Below are 21,285 nucleotides of genomic sequence, written 5' to 3'. Positions count from 1 at the left end.
GATTTCAGGAAAAAAGGAGATGAGTGTGTCTGCTGAGCAGGGACAGGATCTATCTACTTCATGGGATGCTTAATAGATATTATTATTAGGTTATTGCTGTTATTTCTATTACTCAGGCTTATACTGTAACAACAGTTTTTATCATTTGTGATTTAATCAAGGGTTTATAATATACTAATTCATTGATGGGATGCATATCTCTCAGTAATAGGAAGTATCTGATAAGATGGCTGTTCACTCGCCCCACGAATATTTATTGTACTGTCTCATTACAAAGAGAGACAAAACACGGACTCTGACCTCAAGAAGTTCAGAGTCTGATGCAGGAGATGGATGCTGGAGCAACTATTCCCACAGGCAGGAGGAAATGACCCCTGGAACAGAGTGTGCTGAGGAGCACAGGGGAAATTGCAGCCCACTTTCAGTGGGAAAGTAGGGTCAGCATCGCGGAGAGGTTGCCACTGAGGGCCTTGTAGAGAGGTAAGGGGATAACACTTCCAGCCTATGCATAGTGTGGCCAAAGGTCCAGAAAGCTCCTGGCCGGTCTGGGGAGTGGTGCGAGGTCTGGGCTGGACCTGTGGGAGAGGAGGCTGAGCGGGGCGTGAGTCCGGTCACAGGGGCTTGCATGGTGCACAGAGAGTGTAGATTTTGTCTCTTAGGCCAGTTCCTCGACTGTTTTTTCTGCCAAAACAAACGTGATAGAGGACACACACTGGCTCTTTCTCTGTTCTTCAAGAAAGAAAACAGAAAGTGAGGGAAAATGTGATTATTATAGCAGTAACCTGAGCCACTCAGATTTATATTTATGTATAAATCATTTACAACTGTTCTTGGTTTGTACTGGGAACAGATTACTTGAGAAATTCTTATATCCTAGTCCTGAGTTCCAGCTAAGAGGGCCTGCCTGCCTGTCTACAAGGAACCCCCTGGCCCAGTCTGGAATACTTCCGAGCTCTTTTCAGACCTCACACACACGGCCCTTCCTCACTTATTTTGATGTGCCTCTGTCTCCTCTTTTGTTTCAGCTCCTCTCTCTGATTTCTGAACAGGTTGCTTCTGGGCACCTATAGTAATAAACCCTGCTGCGTGTTTGTTTGTTTGTTTTAATCTAATGCAGAATGGCTGAGTTTTGCGTTGGCTCTGTTGGGCTTTTATTATCTCTCTGTTCCCCCACGATATCCTGTGGCAGTGATGTGTGAGTGTATTCCTTAGTTGGTTCTTGTAGTACTATTCTAGTCATTCCATTAGTTTACTCTAGGAGCTAGCTGCTGGCACGTGGCCTCGTAGCACTAATCTGTTGGTGTGCGTATCCCCAGGCAGTAATTCGGGAGCACAGCCTCAGACTACCTGCAGAGCTGTTTTGTTCACGACCCTGGGCATTTCTAACTGAACTTGGTTCCAAGCTCATGATCTCCCTGAGCCCCAACCACTTCCAGACTTTTCCCCTTTCTTTATTCTTGATGTCAGTTATTTGTCATCCTAATCCAGTTTCCCAACCTAGAAACTTTGATGCCATCCTCCGTCTCGCCATCCACTACCAGTCGGTCATCAGATTCTAACCCTGTTGAATCAAACCCAGAGACCATCCTCAAATCTCAGGGAGGCCTTGGAGGCCATCAAGCCATTCATCTGTCACACACACAGTCTCTTTCACACCTGCCCAGGGGCACCTGTGGAATCTGGAATCTAGGAGAAGGCAGGTGGAGTGACGGGGAGAGGAGAAGTGGTCGAGAAACCTCACCCCTGGGCTTCGCTTCCAGAGCAGGAGGGTGATTTAGGGCAGAGAGTGGCCTGTGGCTAAGCCCCAGACCAGCCAGCAGATGGAAAGAACGATGGGCAGATCACAGGCCCTCTCTAGGACTTAGGCTTACCTGATAAAGGTCTGTGTGTAGTGGAGTCACTTGAACAGTGAAACAGCTTCCATCTGTACTGTGCTTCACATTCGTATGCATTATTCATGTGATTCTCACAATGAGCATTTGCAGCAGGCAAAGCGGGAATATTTATTTCCATTTTTGAGATTTTAAAAAAGGCTTAGAAAACAAGTAATTAACAAAAGAGAAGTGGCAGGACTGAGAGCTTTACTTGGATCTTCCTTGCCATAAATATTTCCTGCCAGGGACCCTGCCAGACACTAGGGACACAAAAATGATCAGGGCATTGTCTGAGCCTCACGAATTCCACAAAGAGGGGAGACAGCGTAAGCCAGTGGTGAGCAACCTACAGCCCTCAGGCCAATCCCAGCCCACTGCCTGTTTTGTAAATAAAGTTTTATTGGAACATAGCCATGCCCATCCGCTGACTTATTGTCTATGGCAGCCCTCACACTGTAATAGTAAAGTTCAGTACTTGTGACAGAGACCGTCTGTCTTACAAAGCCTAAAATATTTACTGTCTAGACATTTACAGAAAAGGTCTCCAACCCTTACTTTAATCACATAGTTTTGCCAGTGTGCTGAGGGCCTCAGAGAGGCAGGTTTAAGCTACAGTAGAGATGAGATGGACTCTCAGCTCTGCTTGGGGGTGGGGGGCACAGGCGAAGCACAAGGAATTCTTCACTGAGCAGTGAGGTCTTGAAGACTGAGTAGGAATTAATCACATGACAAGGAGGGAAGGCCTTTCCAGGCACAGGGGATGGCACGGGTCAAGTATGGAGGTTGTAAACGGTGTGGTATGCTTAGAAACTGGCACAGCATTCAGTAAGGAAGCATTTAGGGTTTGGGTGGGCTTGGAGAGGCCTCCAGGAACCTGATTTCAAAGAGCCTGATATGCTACGCTTGGGGGTTTGGATTTGATCTTATAGATTGATGGGGAGAAATGGAAAGGTTTGCAGCAGAGCACTGACATGATCAGGTGGGATTTTAGAAAAGTCACTGTAATAGCAACACGGAGAATGGATTGGAAGGAGACCAATTGGGAGGTTATTGCAGTGGTTCATGAGACATGATATTTATCAGAGGTAAGCAGGTGGGAACATGCAGAAGGGAGGGGGAATGAGAGACACCAGGAAGGAGACAGTCCAAGGGCCTTGGTGCCTGGATGTGAGATGTGAGAAGAGGTGGGATTTAAGGGTGATTCCAGGTGTCTAGCTTGGTGACTTAGGTGGGTACCACCAACAAAGACAGGGAATAGAGATGGAGGGTCAGGACCCTGATGGAGACACTGAGGACATCAGGCAGAAGAGGATCCAGCAGTGTGATCAGTGCCGCCGTGGAGGTTAGAAGGGACAGAGAGAAAACGAGGCCCCGGGGTGGTTTTTCAGAGGCCAAGGAGGAAAGGATGTTAGGAGGGATGGCTGGGGTGGTTAACAAGTGTTAGTGCCTCCAGGAGGTCTGGCAAGATGAGACTGAGAACACTGGTTTTGGCCATCAGGAGGCCAATGGGAGGTCCAGACAGGAGAGTTCCAGGATGTCGTTGGATGAGGAGTGAATGGGAATGAAATAAGTAAAGGCAGAAGCCATCAACCACTGTTGAAAAAAAAAAAAAATTTTTTTCATGAGAAGAAATGGAAGAAAAAACTTCAGGTACATATAGGGAGGCTGTGAGATACAGAGAATGATGTTATGGTTTCGTTATGAGAGAAACTCATGAAGATATTTCTCTGCTAAGGCAGGGAGCAAGTTGAGAAGAGTTTGGAAATTCAGGAGAGAGCAGATAGTTTTTGGGTTTTTTTTTTTCCAATTTATTTATTTATTTTAAGATGGGAAAAAAAGCACTGATTATGACACCCTCCTGTGTCCCTCTTCACACACCCCATTAGCACGGGAGGGTTTGGTGGGGGGGGGGGTGCTTTATCTCCTTCGTTTCCAGCACAGTACACACTTTGGCTACATTTTAAGGGCCTCAGGAGATAGAAATGCCCTGAGTTTTCTTTCTTTTTTTTTTTAATATCTTTATTGGAATATAATTGCTTTACATTGTTGTGTTAGTTTCTGCTGTATAACAAAGTGAATCAGCTATATGTATACATGTATCCCCATATCCCCTCCCTCTTGCGTCTCCCTCCCTCCCTCCCTATCCCACCCCTCTAGGTGGTCACAAAGCATCGAGCTGATCTCCCTGTGCAATGCAGCAGCTTCCCACTAGCTAACCAATTGAGAGCAGAGGGTTGGGGCCAGGTCCAGGCAGAGGCAGGCAGGTAGGTGGAGGGAGGAATGCTTTTTTAATACAGAAAGTGGAGGTCACGGGAAGCGTATGTGTTCAACCAACATACTAGGGACATTTCTGATTCTGATAGCACTGTCATTTCCAAGTGATAGAAAACTCAACTCCAGATGGCTTAAAAATTCAAGAGAATTTTTAATATAAACACACAAGTAATTTAAAATCCCCAAGTAGGGCTTGCTTCGGGAAATGCTCAATCAGTGACTCAGTGACGCGAAGGATCAGGTCTTCCTGTGTCTTCTCTCTGCCTTCTGCAGTGTTGGAGTGTCCTCACATTATGCTTGGAGACCACCCTACTCCCACTCACTGTAGCTCCATCCTCTCCCCTTAAGGGGGTTCCTCACTGGATCTCTTTCAGAAGAGAGGGGGAAACTTGTCTTTCCCAGAGCTTTTAGCAGAAGTCTACGTGAAGCACACTGCCTCTGGCTGGATGAAGTATCCTTTCCTAAACCAACCATAGTGGTGAGGGGTAGGGAATGCTAATTTTCTTATACTAATCACAAGCCAACCCTGGAATTGGGGTAGGATCATTCTGAGAAAGAGGCAGAGATAAATCTGCTGAAGAAAAATGTGGGTACTATTATGGACAGAATCGTGTCCCCCCGCAAAATTCATATGTTGAAGGTCTACCCACAATGTGACTCTATTTGGAGACTGAGCCTTTAAAGAAGTAATTAAGGTTAAATGATGTCATTACGGTGGGCCCTAATCCAGTAGGGTTGGTGTCCTTATAAGAAGAGGAAGAAACACCAGAGGTGCCTTTGCACAGAGGAAAGGCCATGTGAGGACACTGCAAGAAGGCAGCCATTTGGAAACCAAGGAGAGAGACCTTAGGAGAAACCAACCCTGCCAGCACCTTGATCTTGGACTGCCAGCTTCCAAAACTGTGAGACAGTGAATTTCCAGTCTGTGGTATTTTGTAACGGCAGTGCTAGCTGATGAACACAGGTACAGGAGGAGGAGAGCAAGGATGCTGGATAAACATCCAGTAAATGCCCACTAGGTTCTCTGTGTACTTGACAGCCTCAAGGAATTCACTGGGGAGACAACAATCTACACCAAAGACCTAGCACTCATTACAGCGAGTATATCCCAGAATTCTCTGGGAGCAAGGAGGATGAGGACTGCATCCAGCCTTGGTGGGACAGGGTGTTCCGGGGAAACCAAGGAAGGCTTCCCAGAGGTGGTGTCACCTGCCCTGAGCCTGAAAGATAACAGAAAGTTGGGTGAAAGAGCAGAAAAGGCAGACTAGGAAAAGAGAGTAACTTATGTAAAGTTAGTGTGAAAATAAATGCCACCCAAATGAGAACAAGCAGAGGCTATTTATTTGGAGTGAGCTATAGCAAGGGAGTCAGCCACCATCACTTGCTTTGGCAGAGACTTAAAGGCAGAGAGGGGAGAGGACAGGTTTTTAGTGAAAGAAAGGGAAGGCTTCCTGTATGCTCAGACTGACATGGGCACCTGGAGGCGGGCTAAGTAGAAGCAGGCATCCTATGTGATTGGTCTGAGAAGCATATTTGTCTTTCCCTGGTTGGTCTTGAGTTGGAAATACTGGTAAAAAATTTCTTAAAGCCTGTAGTCACTGCCCGAGTCCTGACCACTCTGGGCTGTCTGCTGCAGAGGCTGTGGGCCAGGCTCCTGCTGTCGTAGATGGTGTGGCCGTCGTCTGTGCGGTTCTCTCTCGGTGGGTGAGCGAGCAAGGACTATTCATGGAACTAGGAATAATTCAGTATAACTGGGGGTGAGTGGAGGAGCGGGGGATGAGACTGGGCAGGTATGCAAGGGCCTGATCAGGGAGGGCTTTCGAAGCACGTTTTATTTTAAGAGAGACATAAAGGACAGAAGCAGCTGGGGTGGGGATGGACACAGGTTGACCAGAGGTGTCAGGGATTGTGAGGCTGTCCCGAGAAGGCACCCCAGGCCTCAGTGAGGAAATGCTAGCCACGGGAAGCCAGACGGTTTCCATTGCAGTGCTGCGGCCCCAGCCTGGTGTGCTGTTCCTCACGCCTGCACCTGGCTGTTGCACTCACATGTTTTTGCCACTGGGCGCAGGGTTTCTGCATTTGGGAAGTTAGGCTGTTGCACAGGGGTTTTCAGTTCTTTGTTTTACTAACAGAATCCTTTCTTGAAACAAAACCTTATGCAAAAGCCCAATGTAAAACAAGGACTGTGAAGCAGCTAGCCACCCACCCTCCCCCTCGGAGAGGGCCTGAGGCACTTCCAAAGAAGCCACCCAGCTTCTCTGGACCCATCGTAAACACCCAGCACTAAAAGATTCTTGCAGATTTTTCAGCTCTGCCCTCACCACCGGGGAATACTTTGTGTGATGAAGTTTCTGGGTTTGGAAGCTGAGGGGCTGACCTTGCCCCAGAGGATGCAGCGCCTCCTACAAGGTCTCCCTGCTTCCAGTGTTGTCCATCTACATTCCACCCTCCACACAGCAGAGTGGTCTTTACAAACAAATCTTATCGGGTCAGTTCACCACTTAGAACCCTACAATAGTTTCCTGACATGCTTAGAATATATTTTAATTCCTTACTTTGGCCTTCAGCCCTCTGGGAGTATACTCTTGTCTCCCTCTCCGACTATGACTTGTTCTGTTCTTCCCCACGTACCCTCCAAGCTCCAGTCACACCGGCTTCTTTCAGTTTCTTGCATGTCCCCATCTGCTTCCTGCCACAGGGCCTTTGCACAGGCAGTTCTCTCTGCCTGGAATGTTTTTCTGACCCATCTTTACAAGGTTGGCTCCTTATTGCCGTTTAGATCTTGGTCAAATGTCACCTTTTCACAGAGGCCTTCCTTGACCATTCACTTTCTTTTATCACATCACCATCACTGTGGTTTCTTTTTTCTTTTTTTTAATAGACTTTATTTTTTAGAGCACTTTTAGACTCACAGCAAAATTGAGCAGAAGGTACAGAGATTTCCCATATGCTTCCTGCCCCCACACATGCACAGCCACCCCTGTGTCATCACCATTTCCACCGGAGTGGTACATTTGTTACAACTGATGAACCTACATTGACACATCCTTATCACCCAAAGTCCATAGTTTGCAATAAGGTTTACTCCTGGTATTGTACATTCTATGAGTTTTGACAAATTATAATGATACCATTAGAGTATCATACAGAGTAGTTTCATTGCCCTAAAAATCCTCTGTGCTCCACCTATTCATCCCTCCTTCCCTCCAACCCCTGATCTTTTTATTGTGTCCATAGTTTTGCCTTTTCCAGAATGTTCCATAGTTAGAATCATACAGTAGGTAGCTTTTTCAGATTGGCTTCTTTCACTTACTAGTAGGCATTTAAGTTTCTTCCATGTCTTTTCAAGGCTTGATAGCTCATTTCTTTTTAGTGCTAAAAAAATATTCCATTGTCTGGATGGACCAGTTTATTTATCCATTCACCTACTGAAGGACAACTTGGGTGCTTCCAAATTTGGCAATTATGGAAAAGGCTACTGTAAACGTTGTGTGCAGGTCAGATTGTATTTTCTTCTTTGCACTTATTGCTGCCTGATTTTGTTGTTGTTGTTGCTGTTCAACGTTTATTTCCTGTCTTCCCCACTGAGAGATAGGCTCTGCAAGAGTAGAGAAACCTCAGCTCTTGTCCCTGTATATTCTCTAGACTGGCGCCTGCCACCAGGTCTGGTAAGTGAACGAATGGCCGGCTGACTGCTGGCCAAAAGTCCAAGGCGGGTTCTGCTGCAGGGGCCGTGGTGCTGCCGACTGAGGCGTGTCTCAGCGCAGCCTGTCTTTTCTCCCCATCACTTCAGATGTGTTGTGACCACCGGTCCAGCCTGCTCAGAATGGGGCTGCGGGAAAGCGGGGAGCTCCTGACGGCAACAGCTTGTGGGACCTGTGGGCCTCTCATCCATCTGCCAGGGACAGCTTGTGGGATCAACACCAGGGGCCCCCCCAGTCTGGGGAAAGAAAGCAAACCAGGACCCAGAAAAAAGGAAAAATAGAAAAGCACACTGACTGTGGTTGGATAAGTAGTATTGCTCCTTGGAGCTGTTGCTGGTAGTGTCCTAGAGGTAGTTCAAAGCCCGATGGATAGCAGTAGCTAACATTTCTTGAGCTTGTGCCCCCATGCTTTGTTAAGTGCTTTATATAGGATTTGGGATATCAAGTCACAGCGGCAGCCCTCTGGAATAGATGCTTCTATCATCTACATTTTTCAGATGAGAAATACAAAGCTCCAAAGTTTCAGTACTTGCCCGTGATCCCCACCTTGTAAGTGGGGAGCGGCTTCAAACCCAGGTGGTTTTGCTGCCTGGCCAATGCTCTTGAACTCAACCAAGAGAGGCTGTCATGTCTGCTGTCCCCACCAGTGGCTGATCATCAATCAACTCACGTGTGCTTTCCTGGGCCCCATCTTAGACATTTTGAATTCAAATCTCCCTCAGGGCTTGCAGATTTAAAGGCCTTGAGTTCAGGAAGGTTGCCTAAGTGTGTGAAGCACCCCCATATAAGATAACAGAGGTTCTAAGGACATTCAAATTAAAAAAAATTTTCTAATCTGCAGGCTTGATTTGACGCCCTACCTAGAAGTTTGAGGGTCCAGGGATTTGTGTATTTAAAGAGTACCCAGGTGATCCTGATAAGCATCCAGTTTCCCTCCTGCGGGGGCACATTGTCAGGGACGCACCTGACCAAATGCCGTTTGGATTCTTTATGAAAAGCAGTGAGCTCAGCACGTCACATGCAGAACACTTCATATTCAGGTGACTCTATTCTCTTCTCTTTTTTCTTTTCTTTTCTTTCTTCTTCTTCTTCTTTTTTTTTTTTTTTTTTTTTTTGGCTTTTCTTTGCACACAGTGGATTGGGGGGTGGGGGCATCTCAGATATACAAGAATTGAATTAATCATGTTCTCCAGCTCATAGTACACCAACAGTCCACACAAGATTTCTCCTTTGGTTTTATTTATTTTTGTTCTTTTCCTCACTCCCCATGCAGTAGACCCCCCTTCAATGTATTTTATAGTCTTACAGTTCACCTCTTACCTGTTTGATTCGATATAAAAGGATCCTTCAGATACATCATAGCGGTAGCGTGTGTGGGTGGTGTGTTTCATTTTCATGAATGGTTTTGTACGATGGCTGTGGATTATTCTTCCTTGCATCTCAGAGAAGCATCTGCCTCTCTGGAACTTCCTCCCATTTGATTCTTCTTTTGCCCCCATGGAGCTAAACAGAAAAATTCCACGCCCTCTTCAGACTTTCCAAGACAGTCATCACCACCCCCTCTTCTGCAATCTCTATCTGCCCTCTCAAGGACATCGGATTTTCCTTATTCCTCCACGGGATGCTCCATAGTTAGACTGCATTTCCCTTGAAGAGCCCTGACAACTCCACCCCCAAGCCCCGCCCCCGGCTGGATGGTGTGCTTCTCCTCTCCTAGCGATAACCTGCAATTTGTTTATTCATTTATTCTTTGATGGACATTTGGGCTCGTGCCATCTCTCAGCTATTGTGAATGATGCTGCTATGAACATGTGTGTACATGTACGTGTGTGAGTCCCTGTTTTTAATTCTTTAGGACATATACCTAAGAGCAGAAATACGGGCTCATATGGTAATTCTTTGCTTAATTTTTTGAGGTACTGCCAAACTATACATTTCTTTTTTAAATTGCAGCTTTGCTTAGGACCTGTCATGCATATTGAGAGACAGGGAAATTGGATGGAAAAACCCTGAGTTAGGAATCAGGAGACCTGGGTTCTTTTCCTAGCTTTGCCACTAACCTACACAGTGACCTTGAGCACATCACTTCCCCTTTCTGGGCTCTTGTTTCCTCATCTGAGAAGTAAGGGGATTGCATAAAGCTAAATACTCTTTAAATTATCTTCCTTTTTAAAGATTGTTTTGGAAAAATTGGATTCCAGGAGAAGAGAGAGAGAGAATTGTCAAACAGCTAAATTTGATTATTTCTCTGTTCTTTTCCTACTGTGTTTTTATTTTTTTTTATTTTTATTTTTTTTAAATTTTTATTTATTTATTTATTTATTTATGGCTGTGTTGGGTCTTCGTTTCTGTGCGAGGGCTTTCTCTAGTTGCAGCAAGTGGGGGCCACTCTTCATCGCGGTGCACGGGCCTCTCATTATCGTGGCCTCTCTTGTTGCGGAGCACAGGCTCCAGACGCGCAGGCTCAGTAATTGTGGCTCACGGGCCTAGTTGCTCCGTGGCATGTGGGATCCTCCCAGACCAGGGCTCGAACCCGTGTCCCCTGCGTTGGCAGGCAGACCCTCAACCACTGTGCCACCAGGGAAGCCCCCTACTGTGTTTTTAAATTGTGAGTTAAAGATACCCCAAATAATTGGACTTGCTTCTTGCCAATGTGTATCTAGTTAATGAATAGCTTCTGGCTTCCCGTTTCCATCAAGATTCCCAGAATAAGATATCCTTCTCTTTCCCATCACTTCCTACCACTTGGCAGCTCCTGAACAAAACATGGCGGTCACGGAGCCAAGACTGGAGCCATCCCCGCTGTCCTCCTGGAAGGAAAGCTGAACCTCCCCCCGGTGCTGGTTCCCTCAGCACTAAGGTTTCAGTTGGATAACCTGAGTCTAGCCTTTGGAAATGCAGGAGCCATGGAGAGGCATTAGCAGACTCTTTCAGAGACAGTGTGAGGATCATCTTAGGAGAAAGAACCAAAGACCTGCTGTGATGCCTTCCAGCCAGACAGTCCCCCACTTGGGAGATTTTCTACTTTCTTAACTCTCTTACAGCTGGATGGTTCCCTGGCCAGAGAATAGTGCCTGTGTAGGGAGGGAATTTTGTCCTCCACTGATTGGAAGCCTTCACAGTTGGCTGCCCAGGTCCAAAGCATGTGTTCTCCTGCGCCGCCTGGTGGTTTTGTGGGGAAACACAAAACCTGTTTTAAACAGGTTTAAAACATGTGATCCAAGTGGTTTATTATTTTATTTGCTCATTTTTCATCCACTCATCACATGGTTTTGAATGCCTGCTATGTTTTAGGCACTATGCTGTATTCTAGGAATAACAAGATGAGGCACCTTCCCTTACAGTACCTTCCTTTTTATAGGGGGTACAGACTAGTGACTTTCAGAGTGAATACAAAGTGACAAGTGCTATAATAGGGGGTCATGAGTAGTGTTCAGGAGCGCAGACAAGGGGGCACATAAGTCATACTTAGCATAGCCTAATGAGAGAAGGCAGGTGCAAAGAGTGTTCTAGACAGAAGTTAATCTGTGCAGAAGTCAGCACAATAGAGCATTATGCACTAAGAGACCTGGTAGAAGACCCATGTTGGCTGGAACACAGAACACAAGGGGATGGTGATAAGAAATGACCTTGCAGACGGGACTACATCATGCAGGGCTTCTGAGCCATTTCACGGACTTCATCTTCAAGTTTGGAGCAGCAGTGAGCTAGTGAGTTTGACTAGGGGAGTGGCGTATTTATACGTGCATTTGAGGAGTAAGCACTCCGGTTGTGGCTGGAGAATGAACCAGAGAGGCAAGAGTAGAAGTGGGGAGAGACCACTTAGGAAGCTGTTGCAGTAATTGGCGTGAAACAGTGGTGCCCAAAACCAAGGAGGAAGCAATGGGAAAGGAGACCAGCAGATGGAGTCCAGAAATACACATGAGGATGGAGGCTGGTATTGGGCCCAGCTTTCAGGAAAGAAATTGCTGAAATCTGAATCAGCATCCTCTAGTTTGCTCACATCCCGGCACAGGGCATGCCTTACACCCTCAGTCTGGAAACCTGGGAGACGGTGGGGTTGTACAGGTGATAGAGGCTTCGTATTGCTGCCAAATTGTTTTAAACAATGTGCCCATTTGATAGATAGCTGTTGGTCCAGCAAAGCTGGAGGAATTGTGGGGAAACTGCCTCCCACTGTCCTCTTTGCCTTCTTTGGCCCCATGGTAGGTAGAACCGCAAAATGGACCAGTTTTTACAACTCTGTGTTTCAGAGCCTCAGGCAGTTTTATGGCTCAGTATCTGAGCCTCAGCTGTAGGCCATTCTTGCTCTTCTCTCTCAGAACAGAGGGAAAAGGGTTTGTCTCTCAAGGACCTGTTCCAGGCTCCTTGGACAGCCATTTTTAACCCTTACCCCTGTAAGCCCTGGAACGATGTCTTGTGCTTGAGGATGTGAACATCGTGCTGTCATAAATGTTGCTTATTCTACCAACCTCCTGGAGCCTCCTATCCTGGGCCCTCATCTCAGCACTGCCTTTATCTCTTAAGGGACAACATCAGGGACCACCACCAAATATTTAGCTGCACAAAGTGTTTGCAGAAATCATTCATTTACAAAAAGTCTTTGGGGCAACCAAGTTTTCACTTACCTAACTTCTGGCCCACAGTGCTGCCCCCTCCCCCTCTCTCTGGGTCAAAGGACAGCACTGTGATCTTGTCTCTGTGCTGCTACCCCAGACACACTTGGCCTCGGGTCCACTCATCACACGTGGTTCATAGAGGCTGTGAGATTGGTGCATTTCCTACTGGCTCAGTGCATGGCACCTTCTAGGTGCTGGACCTAGGGGCCAGTGTTTGTTTTCATGACTGTTCTATGCTGAGTTGCCCTTCCTTCTAGAATACTTGTTCTCAACAGGGGGTGGTTTTGCCCTCCAGGGGACAGTTGTCGATGTCTAGAGACGTTTTTTGATCGGAGGCAGGAGTGAGCTCTACTGGCATCTAGTGGGTAGAGGCCAGGGATGCTGCTCAACATCCTACAATACCCAAGACAGTTCCCCACACAAAGAATCACTGGGTCCCAAAAGTCAATAGTGCAAGGTTAAGAAACCCTGTATTAGAACATAGGTCTATAACCAAGGGGACCCTTGAGTCCTCGAGGCCCTGTAGGATTGCTGGAGCAAACCAGGAGTTCAAGAAAAACTCACCTGTCGTCACATTTCTTTCCACAGCTGAGCTCTGTCCGGGAGGCCCAGTTACAGCGGCTGGAGGCTGTGGGCCAGGGAGCAGGGAGCGAGGCCCAGTGCTCAGGATGGCCAGGCAGCAGCCATCGCCCTGGGTCCACACAGCCTTCCTCTTCTGCCTGCTCAGCCTCAGCGGGGCCATCGAGATTCCTATGGATCGTGAGTCCTGCGCTGTCCTCTTTTATTCTCCTGATTTGTGGCAGAGGAGTTGGAGGGTAGGGAAGGTCAGGGGAGAGTGAAGACCATTCAAAGAAGGTTGGGGACGGGGAAGCAGTGGCTTCTGGATTCAGAGCTGGGTTTCCCTCCGAAGAATCGATGCAGGTGGCCTCATATTTGGGAACCTGAGACCTTGAGTTTCAGTGCCGTCTCTCAGGGCCATGGCTGGGCTGATGGCTGCCTGGAGCCTGCTGAGTGGGACCAGAGCCAGCAGAGTTTGGAAGTCTGAGTGTCACTGGGGAGTTCTTCCCTCCACACCCCTCCCTCGGCCCTCCGTGGTCTTGACTTACCTATCGAAGTGGAGTTTCCAGGGGCCGAGCGTGGTGGACAGCTCTTATTTGCCTTTCTCATATGTCCAGGTCCTCTTGGCTGAAGTGGTGAGGAGGACAGATGGCCTGGGAGGGTTGAGAAGGAGATTACTTTTGCAAAAGACTGTGGCTAAATGAGGCATTAAAATAGAGCCCCATTATAATGTCACCGTGGGAGAACCAGGCATGGATTCCTTCTGTTTGTTTTCAACTTTCCCATGGTAAAGTCGAAAAGTAAAATCCATGGCATCTGTTTCCCATGGTGGGGGCATTATTCGGCCACCAGGATCATAAAGTAAAGCTTAAAATGCTGATCTAATAGCCATGTCTCCACCAACCATATCTGATGTTGCATTCGTAAATGGCCCATTGACTGGCAGCCATGCTCCTTGGCTCTGCATTTAGATGTGTACCACCTTTGCCACAATTCTGACACTTCTGCCAGAAAGTCTTGGCATCCCAGTGCTATGATGTAGACATACCACCTCTGTCCCCTGTTCCCTGCTTCTAGGAATAGATGGGGCCCACGTGATGCCAGCATTGACTTGGGCTCTCTCCAGGTGACAGGTGTCTGGGGAGGGGTGAGAGAGTGATATAGCCTCCAAGAAGTCCCCACTGAGCTCTCCAAAACCAGCCCCTGGGGCCTGGAATTAGCACAGCTTGGAGAAGAGTTGCAGGTATCTCTGCTCCCCGCCCCCCACTTCGCCAGTAATAATTGCTCAGAGGAGTGGGTGCTTCTGGATGGAGAAGGCCAGGAGAAACTCTAAGTTGGACCCAGAGAAAGATGGACAAGGTCCCTACTGCCCTCCCTATGGCCCCAACGTGTGTATGTGTGTACGTGTGTGTGTGTGTGTGTGTGCGTGCACTCGCGCTCATGCACTTAGGGAGGGAGGGAGAGGGGAGTTGTAAAGGGGACTGTTCCCGTGGAGACCATCTGCACTGCTGGCTCAAGGATAGTTTCTCATTAACAGTCCCAGGCAGATAGCCTAATAAGAAGCATGATAAGGCCACGTCCTTGGAGAGGAGAGGGGCTGCAGAGGAAATTGGGTTATGAAGGAAGTGATGAAGGCTCGTTTCTCTTCTGCCGCTTCTCCTCACTCACTCACCTGCCACTTTGATCCCTGGGGCTGGTGGGTGAGGGGTTCCTGCAAGGTGAACCTGTAAACAGATGGCTTTGATGTCTGTGTTAGGAATCTGGAGTCCTAAAGCTCAGCCGCGCCCCGGACAGGACCCCCGCAGTCAGTCTCTCCAGAGCACCACCTGTGGGCCAGAGAGCTGCCAGGACCCTGAGGAGGGTCTGGAGGACCCCTTCCCATGTGTTCACGGGAACTCAGGTCCCTACTTGCTCAAAGTCACACAGCAAACGAGTGATGGACTCATGGAAAGAACCCAGGCCTCTTGGCTCCCCAGTCTGGCACAACATGCCGCACCCCTACCTCTGGTAGTCTGCCCCCTTTTAGCTCCTCTTGGAGCCCCTGTTATTCTCCTTGGAATAGCAGCTGCCGTGCGCTTAATAGAGAGCTAAGGCCTTTCCAGGCATCATCTCCCATGATTCTCACAGCGAATCCATGAAGTAGGTATTATCCTTAGCTGACAGGTTAGAAATCTGAGGAGCAGAAAAACAAAGCTGTTTTCTTCTGCTCATAGTGGCAGGGCCAGTGTTTCTCTGAATGAAGAGGTGAGTCCTTCTGCAAAGCCACTCCCAGTGCCCTGGGAGCTACTGCCGGGAGCCTGCCTCATACATACTGTGCCTCCCTGGTTGCTGCAGGCACAGTGGCCGTGGCGACGTCTCCAGCCTGAGTCTACAAAAGCTGAATGCAAGACAGGAGTGAGGCAAGCCCTTCAGAGAATACCCAGTTGCCATGGGAAGAAGTCCTCTTCAGCCAGGATTTTCCCTCCCCCTGGGCCCAGGATAGACGCCCCCTAGATTATCTGAGCCTGTCCTTCCATCTCACCCTGGGCTGAGCCCCAGTGGAATGGGCTGGGGAAAGATCAGGCTTTCTCCCCTCCACCCCCAGCTTTATTGAGATATTATTGACATATATGTCAATTTAAGGTGTACAACTCGATGATTTGATGCACATATACAGTAGGAAATGGTCACCAGAATAGGGTTAGTTAACACATCCATCTCCTCACATAATTACCTTTTTGTGTGTGTGGTGATAACTTTGAAGATCTCTCATAACAACTTACAAGTATATAGTACAGTACAGTTCATTGTAGTTGCCATGCTGCACATGAGATCCCCAGAACTTATCCATCTTGTAGCTGAAAGTTTGTGCCCCTTGGCCAGCATCTCCCCACTTCCCCCACCCCCGGCCCCTGGCAACCACCATCCTACTCCCTATTTCTTTCAGTTCGACTTTTTTAGATTCTGCATATAAGTGAGAACACACAGTATTTGTCTTTCTCTGTCTGACTTATTTTCACTTAGCATAATGACCTCAGGGTCCATCCATGTTGTTGCAGAAGGCAGGAGAGGTATCTGCCCCCCCCCCCACCCCGTGTTCATGCAGCATTGCTCACAATAGCCAACGGGAACCACCTCAGATCAGGCACTCGTAACTTTCTCTGTGTGGTGGCTGGAAGGGACTGAGGGGCTCAGGCCAGAGGCTCCCCTGCCCCGCGTGCCCTCCGCTCGCTTCCCCTTTGCGAGGGCATCGTCTGTGCCCTGAGGACCAGGGCGCTGCTTCTGCCCTGGGGAGACTGGGTGCAGCAGGCTTCCTGGAACAGACCCCCTGGGCCGAGGCACAGTCCCTCATTGAACACTCGGCCTCCCGCTCCCACTGCTCTGCCAGCCGAGTCACATGTACCCCAACTCTCACCACCCCAAGCAGAACAGCATGACCTTTGGAAAAAGCAAAGGGTTGCCCCGTCCACCGGAGTGATCTTGCCAGAAAAGTGAGCCTGCTGGCAGCTTGCCGCTCCGTCTCCCTCCCCACATCAAGGAACTCGGCATTTTTCTCCTAGGAACCCACAGAGGAGGGCCCTGGGGTAGGAGAAACACTTCCTCCTCACTGTCATCCCGGGTGGTGAGGCTGCAGGACACCTCAGCAAAGCACACACACACACACACACACACACACACACACACACACACACACACATACTCCATCCTCCAAGGGATGACTGCTGGGGTGGTAGATATCAGAGCCAGGGAAAGAAAAGTGGCTCATGAATAAAGAAACCTTGCAGACTGGGCAGGCATCTGCCTCACCCCCTGCAGAGACCATTGGAAGACTTCTCCTCCCCCTTGGAAGTCAAAAGAGCAAATTCATTCTCCACTTGACATCGTCATCCAGCAAGTTCCACAGAAGGAGAGAAGGGCAGGTGGTGTGACATGGGGGGAAGGGGCGTTCCCGGGACTAGATGGGCCGCCTTTGTCCCTAGGCAGGCTGTCCTCGCTGTCTTCTCCCTGTGGCGGCATGTCCTCTGGGTTGATTGTGTCCCTGTAATAAACCCCTTGGTAGCACCATGGTGGCTGCAGATGTCATTACCTCTTTAGGCAAGTAGTTTCTCAGGAGGCCCCCGGCCTGATTTCAGTGTGGGGCTGGGGACAGCATCCTGAGAGTCTCCCCTCCCCCAAGCTCTGTCCAAAGTGTCAAGGAGAACGGAGTGCCAAGACCCCACCAGACTAGCTCATCTCTCCGGCCAAGGATGGATTTGCAAAAAGAGCTCTCAACCAGCAGTGGGAGAGCTGATTCTCATTCCTATTCTGCACCAAACTTCCTATGTGACCTTAACTGAGTGACTTCCCTTCCAAGAACCTGAGATTCCCTGGGCAACGTCTAGGGCTGTTTCCATTGAACTGGCCTTTATATAAAAGAGGCTTGAAGCCCATGTGGGCAAAGCAGATCCTTTGTCAGCCTTTCCATCCAGGGTGAGGCCAGAGCCCTCAACTGGATAGGAGGACCCCAGAGACGTCAACTGTGTCTTGAGATGAAGAAACCAGGGGCCTGGGCTGGTTTTCAAAGGAGTGGGTCAGGTGTCAGCCCTGCTGCTCCTGACAATGGTCCCTTCTCCCCACCTCCCCCTCCCTGCCCAGCCCCACTGATTTTCCAGAATTACCTTTCTTGGGCCGTGGCAGGAAAATCATAGATGGGTGAAGATGCTGCAGTGGGGAGCTCCACAGAGCCTGTGTTCAGAAACCACAGACTTCTGGTGTTCCCCTGGACTTTTCTTTTCCTTTTTGTTTCCTGCCAAGGCTGCCCCAGGCACATGGTGAAGCAGATAAAATTTCTCTTCAGTGCCCAAACAGGCCACACAACCCTGGCCCAATGAAAGAATTGTTTTGAACCTCTCCATAAGCCTTACTCTCGACACTTTCACTTCCTGATAGCATGTGTAGCAGGGCCCTCATCCCTGCTACCCTCCATCTCCCCTCTCTGTCTGCCTTCTCTCTCCTGTGGCTCCTCTTGCATCTCTTAGCCCTGTCTTAACTCTGCCTTCCCCAGGCCGCCCCCTCTCTGAGCCCCTAAACTCCTCTTGCGTATCTCACTGCGGTCAAGTCAGAAAGCTTTGAGGTCACCATGGCTCAGCCTTCCCCCAGGAAGCGCTCACTCGGAAAAGGTCAGCTCACAACACCGGCAGTGTCTGACATCCCCACCAGCATGAAATAAGAATGGCACACAGTAATATAATCATGTAATACATATATTGTATAATCGTAAGGGAAAAAGTTAAAAAGTTAGAGCAACACATGTCGTCTTTTCTGCAGACAAATTTTAACCAAGCCCTTCTCCCCCCAGAGAGTATACCCTCTAAAACCTCTGAAACCTTGCTATTCAAAGTGTGGTCCCCAGACCACCAGCACCGGCATCACCTGGCTGCTTGTCAAAAATGCAGAAGCTCAGACCCCGCCCGGACCTACTGAGTCAGAACTTGCATTTTAACCAGACCCCCCTGCAAGGTGATTCTCATGCTTCTCAAAGTGTGAGAAGCCCAAACCCCAAACGTGCACACACCCGTACATGAGCACGTGCACATCTCAGGTGAGCACCGGGGAAAATTTGTGCCTCCTGCCTCTTTACCCTCTTTGTAAAAAGCACAGAAAGGAGTGGTGGGCTCTTCATCCCCAGAGTTTTTCAGAAGCAGAGTTTCCATAGAACAATGTACTTCTGCCATGAGCAGACGACGATAATTCATCCGTCCCTCGAGTTTTCCAAAGGATGGCAAAGGAGGAGACCACGAGGAGAGAAGGTGCTTTCAGGTGTGAAAGAGAAGAAGGTGTAGAGGGAGGAGTGAGGCCTGTGGACCTGGCTGGGCCCTCGGGCTTCACCCTGTAGCGGTGGTTCAGATCCACTCCTTCCCTGGCGCCCCCAGCCTCACCCTTGCACCCTTGGCTAAGGAGCCTGCTTTTCTCGGGGGCATCTGGAGATGACAGGCTGCATCTTCGGACCCCAGCCTCTTTTGAGCAGCATTGCCACTCCTGATGGGAGACATCCCTGGAGACGTCATCATTTGGTCAGAAGGTGGTCATTCTGCTCCGCTGCGCGGTCTGGTCTCCTGGGGGAGGCATCACCTTCTCCGTGAAGCACTTGCTGGGTCTGTCCCCAGCCCTGCTTGGCTATTCACGGAGTTCCGCAGCCCGCACACTGCCCTCCCCAGACCTGCCTCGCCCTCTCCCTGTATGCTGGGGTGTGAGGCCACCTGGGCGATCAGTCGTGTCTGACCACAGATAACCGATAACCGTTGTCTTCTTCTCTCCCCCTCACAATGCTAACCCACCGGGAACTAACAGCAAGCATTCAGAATGAGCGTAAGTCCCCTGGACGCCTGTCTGCACTTGTGCCTCTGGGAGTTAGGAGGGCAGCAAGGAGGGGCGGGAAAAGGCCAGGGAGGAGATCCCCGGAGAACTTTGGAGTTTGGGGCTGGGAGTGAGAGGAGCTGGCTCTTCAGCTGCAGACAAGTCCCTGGGAGGGCTTCTGGGGACTGAAGCGTCTTTCAGCTCCAGCCTCACCACAGTTTGGCCAACTGTTGATCCTCCAGGGCTCAGAACCATCGTGGCCGCTAGGTTCTGGAAATCGAGCAGCTTTTGGCTCCTTTATTCATTCAACAAACATTTGTCAAGAACTGTTGTACGCTAGGCATTGTACTAAGCACTGGAGTACAAGAATGAGTAAAACAAAAGCCTGGCCTTCAGTTTCTCACAAAGATATTATGAGATCTTAAAGGGATTCTTCTTATGCTTGGTCCTTGACACACACCCCCTTTCCTGCAGCCCCGTTTAAGGAGCTGGGTCTCTAGAATGGGGCACTGTTCACCCCCCGCTTGCCTGCTTGTCTGTGTGGCTCCTGAAGCTCTTAATTTCAGCCGCTCCCCAAGGGCAGGTCCCTGCAGCCCTGACTGCCCACTGTGTGTGCTGTTGCAGTGTCCCAGCCCCCAACCATCACCAAGCAGTCAGTGAAGGACCACATCGTGGATCCCCGTGATAACATCTTGATTGAGTGTGAAGCAAAAGGGAACCCTGCCCCCAGGTGAGTGTACTGGCAGGTAAATCCAAGCTGGGTGGAGGGAAAGGGGCCTGCAAAGAGGGCATTTAAACTGTCCCCTTCCCCTGGGGTCTGATGATAGTTGAAGCAGCTGAGAAATTAAATGTATCCATTCAAAAAGTGTCCATTAGGCACCCACAAGGTAGAAGGTACAATTTGGATAGCCAGGAAATTTAGCTGATGAGGACACTGGGGGCCAGAAAACTTAACTGGCTTAAGTTCACACCAAAAAGCCAGGACTAGGTATTAAGTTTTCTGACTTGGAGTAAAACATTCTTCCCACTGCCTGTGTTCCCAGCATCCACCCCATGCTTAGGTTATAGGAAGTTCCTCTTCAAGCTAACTTGAGTCTTTCATTCTGAGCTCGTCTCTGCTTATTTGTGTGCACATCAGGATCACATGAGATGTCAGCAGACACGAGTTGCAAGCCTGCTGTGCCAGGCTCTGTGTTAGATGTTCCTCACACTGTCTGTTCAACCACCTCACTGCTCTTTGGGGAAGGACTCGTGTCCTCGTGAAGAGGAAGTAAAATGGAGGCACAGAGGTGTGAAGTACCTAATCCCAGGCCTCTGACTGCCCAGGCCCGGTTCGTTTCTACCAAGTGATAAGCATTGGTGATAAGGATGCACTACGCGTCCACCATCTTCAAAACAGCATCCACAGGCTGGAGCTTTCAGGAGCCTCATGCTGGATTCACACCCAGACGTGACAGGCCCCCATGTAGAGTGTGTCTGTCAGCAGGAGAAACGAGGCGAGGGGAGCCTGCCTCAGGTGTGTGGCATCCTGTTTCTGCCTCCCTCCCCGGGTGTGCCTGAGATGGTCTGGCCCAGAGCTGTGAGCCCGGGAGCAAGAAGAGCCTCTCTTGCCCATGACGGGAGAAGCAGAAGTCACCCTGAAAAGTCAGGCAGGGCACTGGTGACCTTGCTTCTGAGGTTTGGCCTTTCTTCCACAGTCCTTCGCAGGGACATTGAGACACTGAGCAGCCACTATTGCTCCTGTTTCTTTTACTTATGTCCTGGGCAGCTGCAGACACACGTCCCCCCAGGAAAAGCAGAGGGATGTTCTAGTCTCTCTACCCCGGGGCTCAGTTTTATTAAGGCTGCCTTTTCTTTCAAAATTGCTCCTCCCGAAATGTACAGCCACCGTTTTATAACCTACATCCACTGAGCAGCGGCATAGATAACCTGGGCCATTTC

General features: G+C 49.2%; 2 protein-coding genes across 19 annotated transcripts in view; both read left to right on the top strand.

Moving 5' to 3' along the window:
- Positions 1–13,134, top strand: part of LOC309614923 (uncharacterized protein) — a gene marked incomplete at both ends in the record, with an annotated part of 112,128 nt that extends 98,994 nt beyond the window's left edge. The window contains one exon of the mRNA XM_082363852.1: positions 13,060–13,134. Within this exon, the coding sequence (XP_082219978.1) occupies positions 13,060–13,134 (75 nt within the window). The remainder of the gene's footprint in view (positions 1–13,059) is intronic.
- LOC309630696 (neurofascin) overlaps positions 1–21,285 on the top strand; it is a 292,900-nt gene that overhangs the window by 204,572 nt on the left and 67,043 nt on the right. For 7 of the 18 annotated variants that reach the window (XM_082396237.1, XM_082396245.1, XM_082396231.1 and 4 more), the window contains exons 1-3: positions 13,083–13,230; positions 19,339–19,356; positions 19,969–20,074. In XM_082396237.1, coding sequence (XP_082252363.1) covers positions 13,140–13,230; positions 19,339–19,356; positions 19,969–20,074 — 215 coding nt within the window. In that variant the 5' untranslated portion in view covers positions 13,083–13,139. Of the gene's footprint in view, positions 1–10,125; positions 13,231–19,338; positions 19,357–19,968; positions 20,075–21,285 lie in introns of those variants that run through there. The other 11 variants (XM_082396235.1, XM_082396232.1, XM_082396236.1 and 8 more) reach the window with 4 other exon arrangements.

Source organism: Balaenoptera borealis (genome assembly GCF_965194805.1).
Source record: "Balaenoptera borealis genome assembly, chromosome: 1".
In the NCBI taxonomy this organism is placed as follows: domain Eukaryota; kingdom Metazoa; phylum Chordata; class Mammalia; order Artiodactyla; family Balaenopteridae; genus Balaenoptera; species Balaenoptera borealis.
The sequence above is the reverse complement of the archived record's forward strand: the minus strand, read 5'-3'. Positions and strand labels throughout refer to the sequence as shown.